At 39.5% G+C, this 24,705-nt stretch overlaps 1 protein-coding gene across 2 annotated transcripts; it reads right to left on the bottom strand.

Moving 5' to 3' along the window:
• Window positions 1-5,504: 5,504 nt before the first annotated feature.
• Window positions 5,505-23,860, bottom strand: LOC149311415 (allantoicase-like). 2 transcript variants are annotated; one of them, XM_089528568.1, is made up of 11 exons: window positions 23,758-23,860; window positions 21,608-21,658; window positions 20,275-20,362; window positions 18,434-18,559; window positions 15,675-15,754; window positions 14,652-14,784; window positions 12,552-12,707; window positions 10,901-10,974; window positions 9,990-10,098; window positions 8,095-8,216; window positions 5,505-7,348 (listed from the first exon to the last, which is right to left on the bottom strand). In XM_089528568.1, the coding sequence occupies exons 1-11, from the start codon at window positions 23,845-23,847 to the stop codon at window positions 7,199-7,201; spliced, it is 1,179 nt and encodes a 392-aa protein (XP_089384694.1). In that variant the 5' UTR covers window positions 23,848-23,860; the 3' UTR covers window positions 5,505-7,198. The 2 variants fall into 2 exon arrangements, with proteins under 2 accessions (XP_089384694.1, XP_089384695.1); XM_089528569.1 differs by lacking the exon at window positions 18,434-18,559.
• Window positions 23,861-24,705: the final 845 nt, after the last annotated feature.

Genomic DNA, 24,705 nt, shown 5'->3' on the forward strand with positions numbered 1-24,705 from the left:
GATATATTATTTATCTATAATTATATTACCACATAATACCTACTATCTGGAAGTGGGAATTTGTCTTCTTATTTACAGAACTAGTCTATTGCCACATGAGTAACGAATCAATGTATGTAATAAAATTTTTCTAGTTAGGTTGGCTATTGATCTAGGTTTATTCCTTAATTAATTTCAAAGCCAGTACGGGGGGGGGGGGGAGGGGGGCATGTAGATTGACCACTGAAGTGCACTTTACCTAGAATAGTTTACTGGCTGGTCTTTAAAAAAAATAGAGCAATTAAAATAACAGCTAAGTCAGCAAAAGGTCCACTGTTCTGGTCTGCTCAACAGTGCCTTGTGAGACTGTGGATAAGCTCAAGCTGATTAACTCTTTTGGTTCTAAATGTAATTGTTATTTTCCTCTAGAGTAGGCCCAGAACTTTAACTGATGATGGATTGTGAGACTCTCTGCCCCCCCCCCCCAAAAAAAAATATTAAGTTTCTGTCTGTTTGTTACTGCATTATATGAAAACAGCTGGATGGATTTCTACCGAATTCAGAAGGTATGTAAGGACGGCCTAATTCAAAATATGTGGCATTCACAAAACCCAATTTTTCATGGCAGAAGGTCCCTGCTAGGGTACCTCACTCATTTCTTCAAAAACAGTGGGATGGATTAATACTAAATTTAGTGTATATGTGGGGATGGTTTGATTTACAATATAGGCTGCCTGGTGCACATGAAATTAGGGTAATGGGTCTAGCAAAATGTCTCCCTAAGGTCCTCAAAAATGGCTGGACAGATTTACACCAAATCTGGAGGGCATGGTTTGCGAGATGATTTACAACTCAGGCTATTGTAAAAGGGAGTGAAATGAAGTATTCTGGAAAAGAGGCACAGGTGAATGGTAACACTCCAGACTTCAACTTTTTGTTGCAGGTCCCACTTGTTCGACCAAAAGCCCAATCTTTGTTGGAGGTTGCTAGTAGTGATGGTGCCATAAATGGAGCTCCACCCATTCTCTTAATATTGTGCAAATGATCATGCCAAGATGACCATAGGCTTCTTGCACCGATGTTCAATAGAATAAGGATGCCCAGAGTTCTGTCCTTCGGTTCACTCTCTCCAGTATGAGCCATTGAAGTGTTGTGAAGTTTCAGTCAAAATAGGTTCACACACTATTAGCAAAACAACAGCAACAACCTGGTTATATCAGCAGTGAAGCTCTTTTCCACATTAATAGCACAGATTAATGTCAAGTTGAAAATATGCCATTTGTTATTGTCACATTGAGGCTAAGGATTGGTGCTGCTGTATCTGCTTGTTGTGCCGGGTCTCTGTGGTAATGTTTTCTTTGTGTGGCACTTCATCAGTGAGACTTATGGCAGGCGCCATCCTGAACTCCTATGCACTGACCCAGCAAATTGTTTGGAAAACACAATTTAATTCCAATCTATGAACTGATCAATCACACAATATAAACAATTTTTGCTCTCCGCTTCAGTGCTGCTATAACTGTGCATGTTGGGCCTTGCTCTGAAGGATGGCAGTAATTTCTGTGTTATCAGAGGCTGGTTATAATGCAACATTAACATTTTCAGTTTACATTGCAAAAGCGTTGATATTTTTGAAAAACCACACTGCCCACTTTGGGAGTAGTGCCTTATTCTCTCGTTTCCTGCTTTTTAGGAATCCTTTTATAGATCCCAATGGTTCTAAGGAAGCAATAACACATTACTCATCTTTGTTTCTGTTTCCACAGTGAATATCCCCTTTCTTTTTACTGTTCTATCCCCAGAGAGTGAGGAAGCTTGGACGTAACTTGAAGCCTCATAATGTCAACCTTGGCCTCTTGATAACCTCATTAATCAAGTGTCTGCCATGCTTTAACACACTTCCTTCAACTTGCAGGCATGACAGAATTGGATTAATAGCATGAACACTGGCTCTGGGATGGATTTAATAGCTCTTCCTCAGCTCATTCCTGCCTCCAACGTATACCTTGAACACCCAGCCTACAGAAAAAGGCTCTCTGACCGCCAACACTTGTGCTTCTGGTATGCTGGGTGTTTGCCACCCCAAAAAAGAAATATCCCTTCACTTGCAACCCATCTCTCTCTATTTTTGGTTGTTTTTTTAATTCCATGCAACCAGCATATAGGGGCCCTTGGTATCCGCTGGGTTTTGGTTCCAGGACTTCTGTGGATACCAACATCTGTAGATGCTCAAGTGCCATTAAATATAATGGCTTAGTAAAATGGTGTCTCTTATATAAATTGCAAAATCAAGGTTTGCTTTTTGGAATTCATATTTTTTAAAATATATTTCAAGCTGTGAATGACTGAATCTGTGGATAAAGAATGTGGATATGGATGGACAAGGGAATATCTTTCTCTCACTAAATGGAGTGTATGGGGAATGTGTACACAACCTGCTCCCTCTCCCAACCTTTTCTTCCGACACTGTGCTGTTTTCCAATTTGTTCCTCAAACAACCACACAGCATTTAGCTGCAGAGAGAGAGCCTTCAGACAATACAAAAAAGGAAAGGGTGAGGGAGGCTGGGAGATTTTGCCCCCATTTGCCACATGCTCCCTTTAGTTACAAAAGCAGATTCTACACACATACACACACTCACACATTATTTCATAGCCAAACTGCTCAGTGAACCAGGACATGTCTGTTTCAGTTCTAATTTCCTGAACAGTCTAGCTCCTGTGAGGATAATACAATTATGAAGGACCCAAGCTGAGACAAATAGGGACATGTTTTAGTCCCATTTATCTTGATCGGAGAAAGTTAAATACATTCTTATCTCTCCTACGGGAACTAATGAGACATAAGGACCCTTCAGTTTGGTTGAATTCGGACCTACAATAAGGGACCCAAATTATGTGGCCCTCCAGATGTTGTTGGACTGCATCACCCAGAAGCCTCAGTCAGCAAAGCCAATGAGGAACAGTACCAGAAGCTACAATCCAGCAGCATCTTGAGAGCTACACGATTCCCACTCCTAACTTTCAACCATAGTCTTCATGTGTTTCATGTTCATGTTCAATGAAGCTCATTTCAAGTATGTGTGCACAAGATTACAGACCTAACATTTTACAATCACCACCCACACAAGTTCTTTGATTGATTTGCACTCTGTCTCAGTTCACTCCCAATCTTCCTTCTAGATTAATTTACTCCTGGTTAACATCCTGATGCAAATCATTTCTTCCCTTTCAAGTAATTATCCCTTTTTATCACTTTTCCATGTAAATTAAATTGAAAATAAATAAATGCTAGTGGTGGTCATTTGAATTATGGTTGCATATTGCAAGGAGAAGATCAAAGGAGTAGGAATTAAATCAGTCCCAGATATGTAGAGTTGAAGGAGATGACTCATTGACTTGGCTTCTACCATAAGGTTGTCAGGTCAGTGTAATCCCAGTCCTACCAAGCCAAAACCTTATACTTAGGGATGGTCCCTTTTGATGTTATGGTGCAAGCCCTGGTGATGTCAAAGGAGAGAACCAAGGAAACTCATCTAATTAAGTAAACACACAGTTTTTGCAAGTTGCAACAACTCAAGCTTTGCAAACTGAAACAAGCTGCACATGGCCAGCTTAGAAGAGCACAGTTTAAAAAAGAAAGAAAATTAAAAAGGGAGTGGGGGAAAGAAAGACAGACACAAGGACATGGCTAACAGGGAGCCCTGGTGACACAGTGGTCAACTGCCAGTACTGCAGCAACAAGATTGTGAGCTCGATCCCAGGCAGGGCTCCAAGGTCCACTCAGCCTTCCATCCTTTCATAGGTCAGTAAAATGAGTACCCAGCTTGTTGGGAGCAATTGGCTTACACACTGTAAACTGTTTAGGGATTGCTAGTTCACTGATAAGTGGTATAAAAATGTACTTGCTATTGCTACTGCTATTGCTATTCTCAGCTAAAGATTTACATGCAAGCCTTGCCTCTTGCCTGACCACACAAACGCTGGTGAATCTGCACCCTTGCCTCCTTCCTAGAGCTGATCAAGGCAATCTGGAGGCTTAAGCAAGCGTGTCAAGATCTGACAACTCTATAAGTTCATCTTGCTCTCTCCCCTCTTTGCCTGGGTTTATTTTTTAGAGATTTACTCTGGACTGAAGGAATTTCCCACCTGTCACCCATTCCTACATTCTTTCTCCAAAGCATAAAATTAATAAGGCCTAATGATGATTGACCAATATCCCAAGTAGAACTCTAAAACTGATGTCCATCAAGGGCAAGATAAGAACATTGGTCAACTCTGCTCAGCATTGTCAACTCTGACTCATCGCATTCACACCATACAACAAGGAAGTTGGGACCCTGAGATCCACTGGACCCCAGGTAACCATATGACTCCTCACACACCCAAATTTTACAGGATGAAAATGCCTCATAACTTCATCTGTACTCCTGTGGGCCAAGGAACAGAAGATACTCCTCTATCTGCCTGCCATATAGGAGTTGCACTTGAGATGTCTGCCAGAAAAGGAAGTGGCAACCCTATTGGAGTGCCACAAACATGGTTGAATACACAGGGCTTTAAAGCTAGACTAGCAAGGCTTTAAAGAACTAAGCACTCAAAGCTCTCTGCTTGGATGGATGAATCTAAAACTTTCACTTTGTCCTATGCTAAAACTTTCACTTTGTCCTACATTCACATCTTCAGTTCTTTCCCTCAAATATAGGAAGACGTTCGCACATTTTGGTACATTCTTCTATTCAAAGCCAAAACAACACTTTATCCTTGCAATATGGAATGGGCAGTTACTGTGTCTAGAAGAGAAGTAGTTCAAAAAAGTGTGTTTAACCCTTTCTTGCTAACTTGCCTCCTAAAACCAGTCACCCCACCCATTCCTCCAGCAGATGGGTCCTTTCAAGATGCAATGCAAAGGTTTCCAATGCAACAGGAATGTAGAGCTTTGTTTGGGAGGGGAAAAATCTGATAATGACAGAGCTGGAAGGCACTCTACTTTCACTAGCAACTTCTCTACTGAAAAACCATCACCTTCCAGCCCTGCTTTGAGACCAAGAAATCTTGCTACCTTAGGTGAAGGACAAGATGGCATCTCCCATTGTCCCATGTATAGCAGATGACTGGATTAGCAGTCGGATCTTCCTACATTGGACACATGTATGTCTATTACACTTGACAGTAGTTTTGGTGGCAATGGGCAGGTCAGTCACCTCTGTCTACTGTGTCCTGTCTCCATAGTGACAGAACAGGGATTTCTTGCTTTTCAAAACATGTGGAATTTCTGGTCTCAAAAAGTGAACATGACCTTACTTCACTTCTCACTGCCCTTCTCAGCTCCCTCTTTAATTCTTCAAAGCCTATCACCATATTTGAAAATATGGGGCCTGATTGATTTCATCCCACATGTAACAAGTGCGTTATTTTAAATGACTTTAAGCTGTCTCGTCTAAACTTGTCAAATTGTTTAATATGCTTCTAGTATGCTTAAACTAATGGTACGTTTTTCAATCGATTGCACACAATCCCATGATATAGAGCAGGAATAGAAATATTTTAATTATACACATACACACACAAGTTGGGGAGCCTGCAATGTTAAGAAAGAATCCTAGTAGGTCTAAAAGCATATGGTGTTGAGACACTGGGCTTGGCTACACAACTGAAATACTCCTTATCCCAAATGAATAGAATGTGATCTGCCCTGGAGCAATTCATGCTTTTTGCATGCCCCCTTAAATCTTTATTATTATTAACCTTTATTTATAAAGCGCTGTAAATTTAAACAGTACTGTACATACAATCTTTTTAATTGGATGGTTCCCTGCCCTCAGGCTTACAATCTCCATAAACTCAACGGGAAAAGGATACATATTTTTACCAGAGTATCCACTAGGATGTGCATTGTACAATGGATTCATATGGCTGCTCATTTTTGGCAGAGGGAGGACAAACAGATGGCAATATGTGCAGAAAAGTGAAAACAACTGAGAGTCGTAGATGGGAATGTGAGAAAATCCTCAGCAACTGGCAGAATATACTTATAGTGTAGACTAGCCCATTAATCCCTCTTCTAATTCTGTCAGGTTTTACTGCTGAAATTTCATTAGAGGGTCTGATGAGTCGAATTAATGATAAACGTGACTCAGTGCTCAGCCTTTCCATGCTCAAGTTATTGCTTTAAATGATTAGCCCTCTTCCTACTTGTCACTTGAAGGAGCTTTCTTTGATTGAAGCAGAAAGTGGAGTAGAAAGAGATGGAGGAACATGATGAATGGTGTCCATGTTTCCTCCACCTGTGTACCCTTTATTGCAGTCCAATAAATGTCCTGATAACTTACAATGGAGTCACAGGGTCAAACATCTGTTAATTAAAATTTTCCATCTGCACCATCTGATGACCATTGAATCTGATCCTTTCTATTCATGAAAGACACTCATTATTTTCCGGTGGACCTTGAGTCTGCATGGCCACAATATTCACAATTAATTCTTCTATGAGAGACTCAAGTATGGTCTGAATTCTCTCTGGGGCTCATAGCTTCTGTTGATAAGATACGTTGGATTGATAGATCCATCTATAGTATGGTTGTTGTTGTTACCTCTCATAGTTTACACTTTTACCCCAAGGATGAAGGATGGACATCTCAGGTCCCTCTTGGGAATCTAAGTTTTGGTTAAATAGCTGCAAAATGGAAGATCGAGGGGGGCTACTTGCAATCTAAATATGTTTAGTCAAAATAAGTCCTATCAAATTCAAAAGAACATTAATAGAATCAGGCTGCAAATTCATACACATATAGCATCATGTATGAATATATGTTTTGATTTTCCCAGTACAGTGCTACCAAAAATATAATTATACATAAGCTTTTTCACAGATATGAGCAATGCTAACCTTTTTTTTTTTTTTAATGTCAAGGCATTTTGTCAAATGATCTTACACACCAAGACTCCCTTAATGTTACATATGCTTTATGGATGCATGTGTTGTCTCTTAACAAATAATTCAATACAACTTAACAAATTATACAACTTCCCTCATTAGACAGCCAATAAGCACATATATATTTTATTCACTCAGCCACAGAAATGATGCTGTTATTTATAAACAAATTATGTTTGAACCAACAACTTGGGGGAATACTTCAACATATAGAGATGAATACATTGAGTTCTGTAAAGCAGTGAGTTAAGTGCTGCAGATCCTTTTTCTTTGAAGATTTTTATTACTTCTCATGTGACAGAGTTCGTGGAAAGCCCCAGAGACGCATCCTACTTATACCTCCGTCTGGGACAAGAGTAAGTCTCACATGAGTAAACACATCCAGTGCTGCTATGATGGTAGCATCAAAAAAGTGTCTCTTGTGGGGTTTAAGCTGCAGGAGAGAAGGACATGATAAACTCAAAACATTTAAATAATGTTTCCTAGTAGCTGTCATTGCAGCTTCAAATTCATTTTCCTATTATGAATGTTTAGTGTTTCCAAGTTTTCAAAAAAAAAAGGCACAGCCAAAATTTATAATATGCGAGGCTGAGGGTCAAGAGGTACCTATGAACAATATTGTGTTCTACCTAAATACCAAATGAAAGTACTGGTTTTAGTTAACAGCCCTGTATTTCTCTGTAAAATGAAACATATTATCCAAATTCACAAATTACATGATGCACAACATTTCTGTCTTAATAAAGGGCCCACAAAATATGGGAATTTTTTGACATCTTATTCAATCTATATGAAAGGGAAAGCTTTTCAGTCCTCAAAAATGGGACATCACTTCTAAGGGATACCTGGCAACCTCACAATGGACATGATTATGAGCCTCAAATAAGAGAGATCTTTTATAGAGGGACAACTGACAACCCTATTGATGTTGTATGGTTGTAGTCCCCCCCCCCCTGAAAATTAGAGCTTCATTAGAAGTGTTTCTCTGCAAAAATACATTATAGGAAGCCTATGCCTTCTCCTATTGACATATGTTGCTAGACTCCTAATTCCCATCAATCTAGCCAATATGGAGAGCAGTGGAAACTGGAAGCCAACAGTGTCTATTAAGCTATGGGTTATCAAGACTGTATTTATTGGATGGATGTATTCTTCTTGAAATGATCAAGATATTCTTACTTTTGTTGTAGGCAACAAAATCTTCCATTTACAACCGTCTTTCCATTTTTGTGTTATGCAGTCTTTTTCTTCTTGTATGCTCAAAATACAGCCTTCAAGTTTAAAAGCATCTGGAAAGTTTCCTAATAAGTATTTTTTTAAAAAAGAAAAAGGACATGCAAATATGATCGATAACCATATAAATTAGAGTTTCAATTCTGTAAATCAATTTGGGCAAAATGTGACTGACAGGCCGTGTATGGCCCTTCCAAACACATTTTGAGGCCACATTTTTGTCCGTTCACCTTGTGTAAAGGTATTACTACAAATGAGAAGTGGTTAAAACATCTTGTTTCTAAGTGCCTTCAAGTCACCTGTTGATGAATGGCAACCCCATGAATTTCAGAGGGGTTTCTTAGGCAAGAATGCTCAGAAGTGGTTTTCATTGATTTACAGTCTACAGCACCAGGTAATCCTTGGCAGTCCCGCTTTGAAATATTAACCAGTCCTGATCCTTGCGGGAGAGGCTAAAAACATCACACAATTGTCCATCCCATATCCACGAGAGAGTACAAGAAGGTTTTTTAGTTAGGAAAAAAAAGGTGCAGGGGCAAAGTATGGAAAATGCAGCCTTCCCAAGTCATGCGGGGCATATGTGACCCACTGACCTTTGGAAGCTGTCCTCCTTTGCTCTACCTGCTTGCCTGGGATTATGTCTAACTCAGCCCAGTAGGATTTATTTGTGAGTAGACAGACACCGGATTGGCATGTAAGGCTGTAAAAACTTCTACAAACACTGACTTACAGGGGAAACTCCCCTGGATTCAGTGAAACTGCATGCAGGTGATATTTTCAAAAGAAATTTTAAGATAATGAGTTCTATGAATATTCATTAGCAGAACACCATCTGCTTGGGGGAAAAAATAAAATATTCTGTCAATTATGCTTTAAGAGAAAATATGTTTAAGATGCATTTCGGATGGCACTTAACTCCCCACATTTTGGCAAAAATAGATAATAAATGTAAAAAATACTTGTTGGAAATGTGAAAAAGAAGTAGGAACTTGGTATCACTGTTAGTGGGGTTGTAAAGTAGACCGTGAATACGGGATCAAAATTCATGCAAAAATTATAGAAATTTTAAAAATAAACTTCACAAAAGACCCTGAATTATATATCTTAAAATATGGTGGAGGACAAGCAATTGGAAAAGAGGTTTGGTAAATTGTTATTTTGTATGATAGGTGCTGCCAGAATTCTTTATGCTTCTAAATGGAAAAGTTGAGAAACCCCCTCATTAGATTCTTGATTGTTTAAAGTGTACGATTATATGGAGATTGACAAATTATTATTTTTTATTAGAAATAAATCAATGGATGACTTTTACAAGGCATGGGAACCATTAATAATCTATATGAAAGAAGCAAAGGGAAACTTTACAAATATAATTTTTGATTAAATAGAAATAATTTGATAATATAATTTAAAAGTTTGGAACTGAATATAAACAACTGTTAAAAAGGGCAAAAATATTTAAGGAATACAATTAATGGAACGAACTGGACAATCTGACTTAAAAATACACTGAGAGAAATGGCGATAGGTTTTATAAATGGAAGTGAAGCTTTTGAAATGGAAACACGGAGTTGGAAACAAACAAAGGAAGAAGTATTGATAAAAGCTGAGATAAAGATATTGACAATTATATTCAAGGTATTATATTACTATAAAAATATGTATGTATACAGACTATATTTGTGTGTGTGTGTGTGTGTATTTGCAAAATTAATAAAAACAATTGAAAAAAGAACACCATGTGCTAAAATATGTTTGCCTTTAAATTTTAGAAAACGTATTGGACCATAGTACAGATTTTACAGAGTTCTAAAAATGGAGAGGATTTAAAAGATGCTTACCTTTAAAGTAAGTTGTGTCTACTTCTATGTGTGTTATCAGACCTGAATGGCCCAATCGAAAAATTGCCCACTCATTTCCAGGAGTAAGGAGGATCCCTTTGTCATCAACCTAAGAGTAAAAGGAAGAGAAAAGAAATGAAAGAAATCTCTGCTACTTCCCTTCCCCCTCCAAGATCTTGAGTACTATTTGCTCCCCAAACAGTCACAGCATCCATTTATGGAGGGTATCTATACCGCTCAGAAGGGGGAAAGAGAGATTTGCATTTGTATTGGTTTGATCCACCTGCCCTCCCACTCTGTCCCCACGAACATATTTGCTGCTCACTTACCCTTCAAACACTATGGACTGGAAAAATGAATAAGGAGTGATGTGTTCTGTCCAGCTAAAGGATACTGATTCAGTGCAATACTAAAGTACTGTACTGCAATAAGTGGCTAGAAAGATCAGGTGGTGAATCAGGGCTAGACTATTTTTCATCAGCAGTACTGAAATACCTCTGACCATATGCAGAGTATTTTTCTTCCTTACCAAAACACTGTATCTTTTGCCTCTCTATTAATTTGGAATCAAGAAACATGGCCTTCATACATCAGTGCTACAGCACATGTTCTGCATGAAAGAGTCGGGGATCCCAAACTGAGTCCCTGCTATCTTCAATTTCTGATAAGTAAGTGCTCTCCAACTACCCTCCTCCTCTTAACAGCAGCATATGAAACAATTATTGGACAATTTCCAATAGATGGGGATGAGGGTGTAAGTTCATCTTTGGAGACATCCCAAGAAAACACTTTAGAGATTACAGAGAGTGAAGGAACATGCAAAATCACATTCTGTTACTTTCTAATATGCTGCTATGCAAGAATGGTATTCAGAAATTTGATATTAGGTGTTTGAACCCATCTTATCTTACTTTCAAAACTGGAGGTCTTTCCAAATTTCTTCTTGTTTCCCATCCATCTTTCATGGACTTTGGCCTTCCTATGCCTACAAAAAGCAGGTGATATCTGAGAAATTCAACATTCTTAACTACAAAACACCAGCAATTATTTCTTCCAGTTCTGTGGGGGATGGCTTACTTCTGAACACAGAGTGTTAACTAATTCTTTAAATAAATCATAGACAATCAATTGTATATGTTTTAATAATTGGTTTATGATGAATTGGATGAAATCAGCATATATTTGCCTATGGATATAGCAATATTTTTTCTAAGAAGTGCACTCTATAGCCAGAATTTGAATTCAAATTTAAATTAGTTTGTATGTCAAAGGAAAATAAAAAAAAGCCAACTGCCCATGACTTGGAAATTTCGAGCAGTTTCACATAATTTGTGACCTGGCATATAGATTTGTTGCTCAAAGAAATGGAGCCAAAGGTTTAACTAATCATGCCACAATCTAGGATACAATTTTGTTGATCTCTACTCTTATTTTTATTCACAGCGGACTGCATCTTAATGGAAATACCTTCCTTTATAGATGTGTTGACCAGTTAATTGCAAATATATTTTTAGTTGATAAAAAAGGTTTTCAGTTTATTAATTAAACTTATTCATAAATCAATTATTGCAGCTCTTGTATAACAAATAACACTTAATTTTATCCATATTATATTCATTAATACCTTATTTCCCTGGATTATTCTAACTATTCTTTGAAATTCCTTATTGCTTGGAGAAATGGGGAGTGTGAAACAATAGAGTTTATCACACGGGAGGAATGTCTCTTAATTTCGAATGAAAAGAAACTGGGGCCAGAATGTATTCACGTGAATTCACTAGTTCAGCAAATTTACATGAATTCGAATTGCATTAGAACTGACTTCCCATTGCCTGAAAATAGCATGCCATTGCCCGAAATTGCGTGTGGTAGTCTATCACGCAATAATGTTAAACCCCATGATTGCATTCGGATTGCCATTGGATTATACTTCCATTTTCCCTTGTCTGATAATGTCCTCTGAAACATTACATCCCTAAAATTTGACTTGCTTTACCAAGAGCTGTATAACATGTAGAAGCAACTTTTATTGGAGAGCCAATGTGGCACAATAGTTTGAACACTGGATTTGACTCCAGTGACCAGGGTTCAAATCTCGGCTCAGTCATGGAAACCCACTGGGTGACCCTGGGCATGTCACATACTCTCAGCCCCAGAGAATGGCAATGACAACCACCCTCTGAATATATCTCGCCAAGAAAACCCCCTGATAGGTTTGCCACAGGGTTGCCATAAGTTGGAAAATGACTTGAAGGCACACAAGTCATGCAATAACAAGAAAACTATATATTGGACATGCTCAACAGTATCACTGAACTCTTATATCCCATAGATTTAGCAGGCTTTTTAATGATAGATTCATCAAACACTACTTTGTATAGTTTTTTATCACCTTTAAGGACCAGGACCAGGACCAGGACCAGGACCAGGACCAGGACCAGGACCAGGAGCCAAATATAGGTGCCACTGATGTGATCCAGGATATTGGCCAATGTCAGATTATACATATTACATTAAATGAAACCAAACAACGACTATAAACAAAGTGCAATATTTTCTTACCTAAGATATTTTGAGGGTGACCCAACTGAGTATCACTGTATCCAACACAGATACCTCCATTCACCATTGCAACCAAATCACTGAGGTCATTCAAGCCAGAAAGTGACCAGTCTCTCAGCATTGTGCCATAGACTTTTAAACGTGAAATCCCACCATCTAGAGGAGGAAAATAATACTTAATTTGTGGTAAGGAGAGAAAGTAACTACAGTGAACCCTTGGTAATCCACTGGGATTTGGTTCAAGCCCCCCCTTCCATGGATACCAAAATCCATGGGTGCTCAAGTCCCATTAAATAGAATGGCATAGTAAAATGATGTCACTTATATAAACCTGAACTAACATTTTCTGGTGTCTACAAGAAGCTCACAGGCAAAGATGTTGGGTTTCAGTTTCCAGAATTTCAGTTGCAAAGGGCAAAATAACGACTGAATAAAACAGTTAATTGCTCATATCTCTTATAAGTGATGTCTTCTTGGCAGAGGGTTGGACCAATGGCCTTTGAGTTCTCTTCTAACTGATTCTATGATAGAGGGGCCACATGGATTGGGACTCACTCTCTGAGATTTTTGCCTCCATCTCAAGAAAACCAGTTTGAAACTGGCTATCATTGGCACGTTTTACATTTTATAGCCCCTACATTTGTCTCCAGATGTGCCAGTACCACCTTATTAAAGGACTCATTGTATTCTGCCTCACACAGGACAAATATGGTTAGATCTCAAAGGAATTGCCTTTGTTTCTAACAACAGACAAAAGTTTGCTGCCTTGTCATGCTTTATGTCTCAAATGCTAGGTGGTGCAGGCTGTGCCAGGTGATATGTCAGAGAAGGAGTGACACTCTACCCACTGTGGCTGTTGCAGAGGTGCTGCTGACAACCAGGAGCCCCATCTGGGTCTGATGGGGTTTCTGACCAGCTGGGAAGGAGAAGTGGCAGCAGCAACGGTTGCCAAGACTCCTCCCCTGCCTTTTAAATATATATATATATATATATATATATATATATATATATATAATATATTTGTATTGGTTATCAACACATCACACATAGCACATGACATCCACTATCAAATATATTCCACTCAAACACATATAATACAAACGCATGTTACACACAATTATAAATTCAACATAAACACATACACCTAACCCCACATCATAGACAATTAACTAAAAGGACCCATCTGAGTGTGCAGCACAGCGGATCAAAACACCCAAGCTGATGATCTTGTCCAGAAATTCAAAAGATTTGCAAGGCAAGGCCATCCAATGTCCACTCTTGCTTATGTCAATAAGCCCAAGGATTTATTGAGAATATTGCTACTGCAATATTGCAGCTACAGAACATCAATATTAACTTTAAAAGTCATCAGTACCAAGGCATATAGTCCCAATGGATGCCTACTTGAAATAGAATATTGACTTGCTGGTGCTCACTCTTGCAAACAGTGGCGCATAGCAGTGCTTTATAGGAAACTGCAGGGTTAGACTAAGAAAGAAATTACTGGAAGGGGACAAACAAGTGCATTAATGCTAACACTGAGTTGCTGATTTATTCCTGGAACTGTCAGTGTACAGGCACTTTCCATAGACTCAGATTCATTTCATAAGGGCTGAGAAATGTTCACTTTGTTCTCATTTTTACTACAAGTTCCTCAGATTCACTCTTTGTTCTGTAGTAGGAGTTAATTTTTGCTCTATCATTGCAATAGTTTATATTAGCCCATAGACATATACAGGTTATTACAGTGTGCCCTTGCCTTATGCAGGGGATCCGTTCTGGACACACACACACACCATGTAAGGCAAATTTAGCGTATGCTCGAGCCCCTTTGAAAATAATAGGGCTCATGTATGTGGCAGTGCGCACCATGCACACCACGGGCATACACACCATTTCCTGTATGTCATGCTGTGTATAGAATGCCCATGTATGACGCAGGTACACTGTATATGTCTACATATACAGGGACTTATGTAATAGTCAGAAACACAAACCTACAGTTTGCATTTAGGTTGCCATTAGCTGTTAATAGATAGGACTGAGTGGAAATAGAGCTCCCAAATAAGTCTCTTGACACACAAACTATATAGATCTTACCTGGATATATATTGAGTCTTAGGTGAGTCCACCTTTCCTTTGAAGTCACAGAAAAATAGTTGTGGCCAATATCAAGGTTTCCAGATTTTATTTCTGACATGCAAACCAAGAATGTCCATTCATCTGATCTCATCTGAAAACAAATGCTTGGACTTTATCATGAGATTGTACTCTTCTAGAACATGGTCACATAGCCAAAAAAACTATTTCTAACTACCATTCTACACTGGGCTTCACACACCCCTTTTTATAGCTGTTTCATGAAGACTCCACTCTTTACTCTGATTAACTGAAATCACGTGTTTGTTTTACAGTTTGTTTTCTGCTTGCCACTACCTTTTCAGTAAAACTCAGTTATTCATTTGTAAAATATATACTATTGTTTTACAATCACCAACAAAAATAGTCTTATGTTTAAAACAGTCTTATGTTTCCTGGGGTGGGGGCAGTTTCCTGATTTGGAACAGACTTGATTAATTACTTGCAAATGAAAGCCAACAGCCAAAGCAGCAATTAATCTGCCAGAGATTAATCAAATCTGAAGTTGAACAACAAGAACAGCAGAACCAGGTTAATGAAATAAAAGTTGTTTTTACCTGCCTATTTACATATCAAGTCATGAGTAAATGTGTGGGTGAGACTCAGGAACTGGGCCACTTGGCTGCAAAAGGAGGCAGGGTGGGGAACAGTGCACAAAGTTTTTTCTTCTCAGCTTCTCTGACAAGCCCCAGGGGGTTTTTTTTTTGGGGGGGGGGATGGGTATTTGCCAATGGAGAGGGAAAATGTTGAAAAGCTTCTCGGTTACTTTTCCAATTAAATTGAAATGTCTACCCCTTTTCCTTCTCTCCTGATCACTGGTAAGCAAGGAACACCTAAGCCACAGCTTTGTTAAATACCACACCAATTAACTGAGGACAGCCAAGACATAGTGCCTCAGCAATTTCATACACCACACAATTGTTTTGATATGAAAATCATAGAGTGAGCCATGATCTAGTCTTTTTGCTCTCAGGTTCACAGTACCTCCTCTGCAACCTTCAACTCTTCATCTGAAGATGCAGTCCCTATTCTGTTCCCTCTCGATGGCAGCGCTGGTACCTCCTCTGCAAAGACAATATGCTCAATAGAAGTGTAACAGAGAAGTGTATCACAACCCAGCTGTTTAATAAGTCTTCTTCCAAACAGATAATGTTTTATAACAGGGATGAGGAATGTTTAGCTCTCTAGCTGTTTCAGACTTCAACTCCTGGAAGCCCTAGCCATCAGGATGAATTATAGAGGCTTGTGGGAAGTTATAGTCCAAAATAAGTGGAATGCCACAAGTTCCCTTACTCACAGTTTGGAATCACTGTTATAATTATAGCATATCATACAAGAAATAGAATACCTGACAAACTGTTCATGTTACTCGGCCAAGGAAAGATTTACTTTGGGAAATTGAGGACCAAATTAGATATGGCAGCAGAGATACACAAATACACTTCTTGATGTCTTCCCCTACCCAGGGCAACTGAGAATTAACTCCTTCTAGTGTTGCCAGGTTTTCAAAATAGCAGTAAGGGAAAATCAAAATACATGACATTCAGAACTAAAATCAGTAGTTATTAACAGGTTTGTGGTCTACCTAAATACCAAAGTATCATTTGCAATTAATATAGCCATGTATTTTGTCCCCATTGATATATTACATTTTGCCTACATTTCTGTCTTTTAGAAAAGCCCATACTCCAAACTATAAGGGGAGGGTTGACATCTCTTATGATACGGGATACCTGCCAGCCCTAGCCCCAGGTCGCAGCACAATCCCCATCCAAATTCCATGCTTGCCCTAAGGACTACTTTTAGCAAAAATAAAAGATATCAAAGATGCATTCACAGATCCTCCATATTCATCCAGTCATGTTTTTACATTTGCACACTGATATGGTGTCAGAGATAGATAAAATTTGGCCCTCCAGATGCTGCTGTACTACAGCTCCCATTACTTCAAACCATCATAGTCAATAGTGAGGAATGCTGAAAGCTGAAGTCCAACAATATCTGGAAACCCTCAGTTTGCTCTCTTTAGGGGTTGGCGACTGGACTGGACTGATGCAAAGACCATTTCCCCCCACATTTCTGTTCTACTGTCAGGTCACACGATGCCTCTGAATCTGAAAATGACATGTTTTATCTTCACCTATTTCCCAGCCAAGGGAGATTTGGGCACTGGAGCAGCCATTATTTTTAAACCAAAAACATTTCCACGCATTGCGGGTGTAGAGCCAAGAAATAGGTTGGGGCTGCATTTGACCTTCAGATCTCACTTACTCCATCCCAGTGTAAATTAAATATTATCATAGCACCTGAAAAAGCCTGCTTAATTCTCTCCCATGCCCACAGTGAATATCTTTTGGCTAAAAACTGTGAGGACTTGAAGGGTTAAAACACAGCACACAGGGAAATGCTTGATGTGTGTGTGTGTGTGTGTGTGTGTGTGTTTGGCCATGAGCATTCAGCAGAGTGGCCAGGCTGATCACCCACAGCTGATGCTCATTGTGTCAAGGACTCTTCAGTGTCCAAGTGCACGTAGCCATGGATGATGAAACGTGTGTCTGGATTGCACAGGAGACACATGACATGGTTACACACCTGAACTCACTGGGTTTGGGAGACCACATGGTCTGGAGTCTATATAAACCCAGGGGTTGCAAGGGTGTGGTGTGGGTTTGAAGTAGGAGTTGGATTGGTATGTTGTGGAGTTTGAGAGATCTAGTTTTGTATTATAGCACTGTGAATAAAGAGCACTTTGGGGACTTTTGTTTCTCTGGTGGTTCATCAGAAGAAGCTACAGCATCGGTTTGCTGTGTGTCCCTGGAGGTTCCTGCATTGCTGTAGTTCCTGGAAGACATCCAGTTGCTGTCATCCCAATTGGACTCTGGGAGCCACGCTTCGGCTTCTGGAAATTTGCCAGCTCTGCTCCAAGGGTCTGATTTAACCCCAGGACTCGTTTGAGTTGCTGACAAGGGTTGTTGGACCCCAGCAGTTGCGCTGACAAAAACATCTAGAGGACCACAGATGCCCACTCCTGCCTTAAAGAACAGTTTCTCACTGGTAAAGCTCTTCCCATGAGAAGTACTTCCAGGAGAAGGACTCCTGGCACTACAGTCACAAAAGGTGCTGTGCAGCTATTCCATCTCTTCCTCCTTAACAGATTATTTATGAAATTCAAAAGGATGGAAGAAGCATTGGGAAAAACTAGAGAGTTACAAGTAGAAAACATCTAGATTTCCTTGCCCAGTGATGTTCTGTGAATTGGTAAAATGACTGCATTATAAAAGCCACGGCTGGCATCCTATTGGGAAGTTATATCATTGTAAAATGATTTATGGTCATGTAAAGCTGAACTGGGCCATTGCACAACATTTATATTTTCAGTAGGGAAGTGGAACCATATCTATGCCATCAAGACCACTTCACAAGGGCAGCCAGCAGTGTGGTTGTTGGACAATGGCCTCAGTATATTCCAATAAACAATATGTCCCAATGCACAATGTGTCCCATTGCACAACAGGACATCTTGCGCTGTGTAGTATTCTGCATCACTGCAGTTCACTAGCATGGCTGTGCATTGTGTCAGCGATTTAGATCTGCCATTGTAAAGATATACATCATAGCCTCTAATGCAGGATTTCAATCCTTGTCTGTAAGCACCCCAGTTCACAAGCAATTGGTCTTTTCCTTTTTGAACAAAGCACCACAAGCCTTCTGCTCTATGTCAAAGTTTGTAAGATCTTAGTTACCTGGCTTCAAGTGTGCAGCTTGGACAGATATCTGAGGAGCACAGTTTCCTGCCAGATAAGATGTGTCCACCTCAATCCCATAAATAATACCTGGCACTCCCAGCTGAATGATGCACCAATCATGACCTTAAAAAGATAGGTACATTTTAAAGGACAGCACCTAAGCTAGTCCTCTCTTAAGTTAGTGTAAGTTTGGAAATGAGAAAAAGTGAAAGTAATATAGCCAAGACAGATAAAACACAAACATACAAGAAATCCAAGTGTAGTCAGAGAAATGTGCCTGGATATCTCTTTTCTTTTTGTGAAATAAAATGGAGTAATGTGGTACTGTGAAAAATATTCAAATTATGAAGCCCATCCCAAAATATATTTACCGGTATTTGTAATATTTATTTATTTATAACCTTTTCCAAAATATAAACCTTGTAATCAAATTATTTATAACCTCAAGATGAAAACTTGTAACATGTATCAAAACCATTTGTTGTATGTACTGTTGGTTTACTAATAACCATTAGAACAGTGATGAGGAACTTGTGGTCCTCCACAAGTTGTACAGCTCTTATCATCACTAGCTATGCTGCTGGGGGCTGATAGGAGTTAAACAACAGCAACATCTGGAGAGTCACAGAGGATATGTTTCACACAACCAATCAGGAGATAGTTATCAGAACTATCTAAGGTGTGGTATAGATGGCCATAAAGCGGCATACTCCTGCCGATTCTAGGGTTAGAGAGAGCGCACCAACCGCACTCTTCCTAACCCTAGTATGTGTGGACAGTGCCATCGTTATGTGGCGCCATCCACACAGGGAACATGATGAGAACAGCATGCATGTGCCATGTCCAAATGGCATGACGCACGCGTGATGTCTCTGCACCACCCCAGGCCATTTATGGCGGCCTGGCGGAGACGTGGGAAAGAGTTCCAAAACGGAGCTTCTTTTGGGCGTGCACATCATTGGCGCGGCAACCAAACGGCCATGCCAGCAATGCAGAGGAGAAAGGAGCCACAGTGGCCCCCTATTTCTCTTCTTTAGCGCCAGTGTGTCCGCTTTTTTTGCCACTTCTCTTTGGCCTGGAAAAACAGCAGACTGGGGTCACAGGGCTGCCGGTGAGGCTGCTCTGGCCCCAATCCACTGCAAAAAGGGGCGGTCTGTACCGCGCCTAAATTGCTCTTCATATGCAGTTGCATCTATTTCAACAGCATTATTTCGCAACTTAAGAGCAATATTTTTATACTCTACACCCATCTATCACAAACTGTTCTTATATTTTGGACCTCTAGACATTTGGGGCTTCAGCTTCCAGAATCCTAAACCCATTTGTTTATTGGATTTATATCCCACCTTTCTCCCAAAATAGAATTCAAGGCAGCTATGCAATTCAAGGTGGCAGACCCATACTGGCTAGGGCTTCTGGAAGTGTAAGTGTAATGCATCCAGAAAGTAAAGGTATAATGTAAAGTATAAATGGGCTTTAAAAAAAAAATCATGTAAATAGATTATTAACTGTCACCTCTTTTAAATGCAAGATTATCCTAATATATAAACTACTGACTGGGGTTCCTTCTTCTCTCAACTTGTCCATTAATTTGACTACTTGTCAGAAAACATAAGATTAAATGAGAAATTATACATGAAAATTAGCTATTCATTACAGTGTTCACACTGATCCTATAAACAACTAATACCTATAGTTTAGGAAGATTCTTCAAATTTTGCTCTGTATGGTCTCCATTATGTGATAATGAAAACCCCAATAGATTCAATTTAGTCTTTCCAAAGCTAGATTCTCTTCTGCTTCTTATTTGTGGCTTAGTTACTAAAACAGTGCTTTACCTGGAATCCGTTTTCTCCTGGTTTCCCATCCATCCCTCCACTTCCCATATTCAGTGAACAGGTCTGCATGAAATACTGGCCTTGGTTTCTAAACAAACAAATAACAATCTAAATGTCTGAAAACCAACACTTCATCAAAACAACTTCTGTCATAAACAAGTAATTTAACAAGATTTCAGGTTATCACATTCTGCTTGTCCGTAGCATGCTGTTGAGATCCCTGTGCTCATTTAGCACCCATGGCTACTGAAGGCATGGATTGTTGTTCTTGTGTGCCTTGAAGTCATTTCCGACTTATGGCGACCCTAAGACCTATCACAGGGTTTCCTTGGCAAGATTTGTTCAGGGGAGATTCCCATTGCCTGAGGCTGAGAGCATGTGACTTGCCCAAGGCCATCCACTGGGTTTCATGGCCAAGCTGGGAATCAAACCCTGATTTCCAGAGTCATAGCCCAACGCTCAAACCACTACCCCACACTGGCTAGGGAACTCTACATTTCAAATGCATTCTCTTATCAAGAGGAAGTTACTCTCTGCCCTTTGACTACTCACTGCTTGAAGAGATATACAACATGCCCTCCAAGATTTCATGGCTGAATGGGACACGTATAGCCAAGCAACATCAGAATGTGGTTAAGGTGGCAAAAGTTATTAATGAAGAAGAATATACAAGATCACAGAGGCTGCAGCAGTTTGCTTTTGACCTGAGCCTAAAACAAAGGGCAAGGTTTCACCTACCTATCTCTTCTCCCCATGGCTGAGTTGAGTACAAACTACTTTTGCACTTTCAGGTAATGTTGCAGCAATGAAGTAAGCTGGGGGCAAAGGGAAAAGAAGGAGGAGAAAGAATCTGGGACATTTTAAAAGCAACTGAAAAAGTGGGACAATGGAGGATTAATCAGGAGTGTCCCTGCCAAACTGGGACAGTTGGAGGGCATAAACATAATAGTCTTAACTGTGCATTGTTAGAGTCTTGGCTAGAACCTGGTGCATTTAAAAAAAGAAAAGGTCTAGTCATAACCAACTGTAGGGGACAGTGCTCATCTCCACTACTAAGCCAAAGAGCCAGCATTGACCAAAGACTGCTCTGGTGGTCATGTGCCCAGCAAGACTGCACCGAATGCTGTTACCTTCCCACTGAAGTGGTACCTCTTTATCTACTTGCATTTACATGCTTTTGAACAGTTAGGCGGGCAGAAGCTGGGACTAATGATAGGAGGTCACCCCATCATACAGCACACAGTCATCGAACTGCCAAACTTCAGATCTTCTCATCATCAAAACTGGCGTCTTAATCACTAAGTCACCGCATCTCTAGATGCATTTTACCTACCTTTAAGAGATTTTCTGCTGGAGCAAAAAAGTCATCTGTTGCAAATAAAACCTGTATAAAATAAATTAGAATTATGAATTGTTAAAAGAAATTTATAATTTACTTACAGAATCTAATTTACAAATTACTAGCAACTTTATTTCACACATAGCACTATAGATAACCAAAACAAGGGTCGGTTCTTACTGTGGCACATCATCCCTCCCACTCCCATTTGCACTGCTTTGTATGCAGAATTCTCATACCTGCCTGCAGATAGAAAGCAGTACTCAGTGGGAAAACAATAAAGGACCAGGAGTGTATACAGCTATAGCAGTATTTAATTTTAATTAGATTTATTAATGTGCATACTGTTTCCATGATAAAGCTGTACATTTTCATCCCCCCGCCCCCCACCATGCCTTCACAATATCCAAGTTATCCTTTGCCACAGTATCACTTTCTCTTTCTTTACTTATGTATGTATGTTTGCTGGACTATAAATCTATATATAGGAGCCATTTCTGATTTTATATTTTATTCAATACTTTTATTTGAACGTACTTTCAAAAGGTAATTACAGCTTGAGTCTCCCTTATCCAAAGTTCCAAAATCAGAAATACTCCAAAAACCAAATCTTTTTTCATGGGTGATATGGTGACGCCTTTGCTTTCTGATGGTTCAGTTTACATAAACCTTGGTTGTAGCCACACAGAGGAATTAAAGCAGTTTGATACCACTTTAACTGCCACAACTTTATCCTATGGAACCCTGGGATTGGTAGTTTGGTGAGGCACCAGAGCTCTCTGATAGACCAGGCTGAATACCTCACCAAACTACAAATCCCAGGGTTCTGTGGGACAGAGTCATAGCAGTTAAAATGGTGTCAAATGGCTTTAATTCTGCAGCATGGCTATGCACCTCACTTCATTTACAAAATAATTTTAAAACATTGTATAAAATTACCTTGAGGCGTATATGAAACATAAATTAATTTTGTGTTTAAACTTGGATCCCATCTCCAAGATATCTCATTATGTACATATATGCATATACAGGCATCCCAAAATCCAAAATGACTCTGGTCCCAAGGGTTTCAGATAAGAGTGATTCAACCTATGGAATGCCCTCCCCTTTCTGGGCTGATTCGTGCCAACACTGCCCTTATTTCAGTGCCTCACTGTTCATCCAAGCATTTGCAGCCTAATGAGATCATGGCTCCATTTTGCATTTATCAGTTTCAAATGTAATGTTTTGTTTGAAATGTTAAATGGTTTTAAAGAAATTTACATTTTTAATTGTTTTTATTTGTTTTAAATTCTTGAACTGGAGCCCTGGTGGTGCAGTGGTTAAATGCCTGTACTGCAGCCACTCACTCACAAGCCATAAAGTTGCAAGTTCAATACCAGCAAAAGGGCTCAAGCTCAAATCAGGCTTGCATCCTTCCGAGGTCACTAAAACGAGTACCCAGATTGTTGGGGGCAATTAGCTTACAGTTGTAAGCCGCTTAGAGACTGCTTAGGCAGTATGAAGAGGTATACAAATGAAGCTGCTATTGCTATTGCTATTTTTTTTTCTAGGTAGCAATAGCAATAGCTAGTACATTTCTATACCACTTATCAGTTAACTAGCGCTCCCTAAGTGGTTTACAAAGTGTAAGTTTACAATGTTACAATGCGTAAGCCAATTGCCCCCCAACAAGCTGGGTATTCATTTTACCGACCTAGGAAAGGAATGAATAAATCATTTTACCAACCTATGAAAGGTACTCTTACTGATTGTACTACCCTTTGATTTCTGTTGATAAAGGGCAGATTACAGATAAAATAATTACAATAGGTCCTTGGTATCTGCTGGGGTTTGGTTTCAGGCGCCCCCCCCCCCCATGGATAACAAAATCCGTGCATGTGCAAGTCCCATTAAATACAATGGCATAGTAAAATGGGGTCCCTATTTGGAATTTATACTTTTTTGGAATATTTTCAAGCTGTGGATGCTTGAATCTGTGAATAAAAAATCCGTAGATAAGGAGGGCCGACTGTAAACAATTGCTCTTTTTTGTGTGTGTCAGGTTTCTTTTTCTTTAAAGAATCATTTTATAAAACCATGAAAGCTAATCTTTATCTGCATTTTTAAACCTTGCTTGTTTAAACAAATTCCACTGAATGTACCTTTCCTCCTACAGTTTCACATCCCAAGTCATTCAGATGTAGAAAGTCAGGTAAGACATTGGGCTTTTCTTCTTTGTGGTGAGCCATCATTTTCCCCCAAACGTTACAGCTGCAATTAAAAAAACAAACACCTGTATTCCTTAATAAGGAGAGAAAAATAAAGGGAGGGTAAGCAGTCATCCAGTGAAGAACTGGAGATTCTTAACCAGGTCTATCACTTGTTGGAAAAATTGTAAATCTTAATGATTTCTGGTTTTTAATTGACTGAATCTGTATTAATTTTCACATTTATTTTACACACACACACACATATGCTAGGATCCCTGAGTAAACTAACTTAGAAAACCTCACCGAAGGAAAGTTTCCTGTTACTTCCTGTAGGTGGCTGTTACCCCCACAGCCACCTATGAGTATGTATGTGCCTTCAAGTTGCCTGTCAACTTATGATGACCCCATGGATTTCATAGGGTTTTCTTAGGCAAGGAGTATACAGAGGTAGTTTTGCCAGTGCCTCACTCTGAAATATAGCCTACAATATCTGGTATTAATTGGTATCCAAGTACTAAGCAGAGTTGACCATGCTGAGTTTCCAAGATCAGATAGTATCTGATGTCTTTAGAGTATTAGGCTCCCTCATAAGAAAATGATTAATCTCCTCTGAATAAATCATGCCAAGAAAACTCTAACATAGCATATTCTCCAGCCATCATGGCTGGACAGGGACAGTCCAAATTAACATTGCCATACCAGTTTTCAGCTGCTTTTAAAATATCCCAGTTTCCCGCCTCTCCTCACATTTTCCCATTTTGTCTTCAGATTGCCTTCATAGATGCAAACTAAATGAAAGTGCAAAACTAGCTCAGGGGGGAGGGGGGAAGAGAAGTGGAAGAGGCAGAATTTTGCTGTTCCCAGTAGGCTCAGGCAAAAACCAGCTGCTGCACCCTCCTC

This window comes from Sceloporus occidentalis, unplaced genomic scaffold (assembly GCF_023333645.1).
Source record: "Sceloporus occidentalis isolate IW3139 unplaced genomic scaffold, rSceOcc1.0.p SCAF_6, whole genome shotgun sequence".
NCBI lineage: Eukaryota > Metazoa > Chordata > Lepidosauria > Squamata > Phrynosomatidae > Sceloporus > Sceloporus occidentalis.

Bases quoted from the DNA above. Each gene is read 5' to 3' on its own strand.
- LOC149311415 (XM_089528568.1), bottom strand. From the start codon at position 23,847: ATGATGGCTCACCACAAAGAAGAAAAGCCCAATGTCTTACCTGACTTT. The intron at 20,363-21,607 runs GTAGGTAAAATG...TTGTTTGTTTAG, and splicing joins CAGCAGAAAATCTCTTAAAG to AAACCAAGGCCAGTATTTCA. The intron at 12,708-14,651 runs GTAAGATCTATA...TTCCTCCTCTAG, and splicing joins AAGACTCAATATATATCCAG to ATGGTGGGATTTCACGTTTA.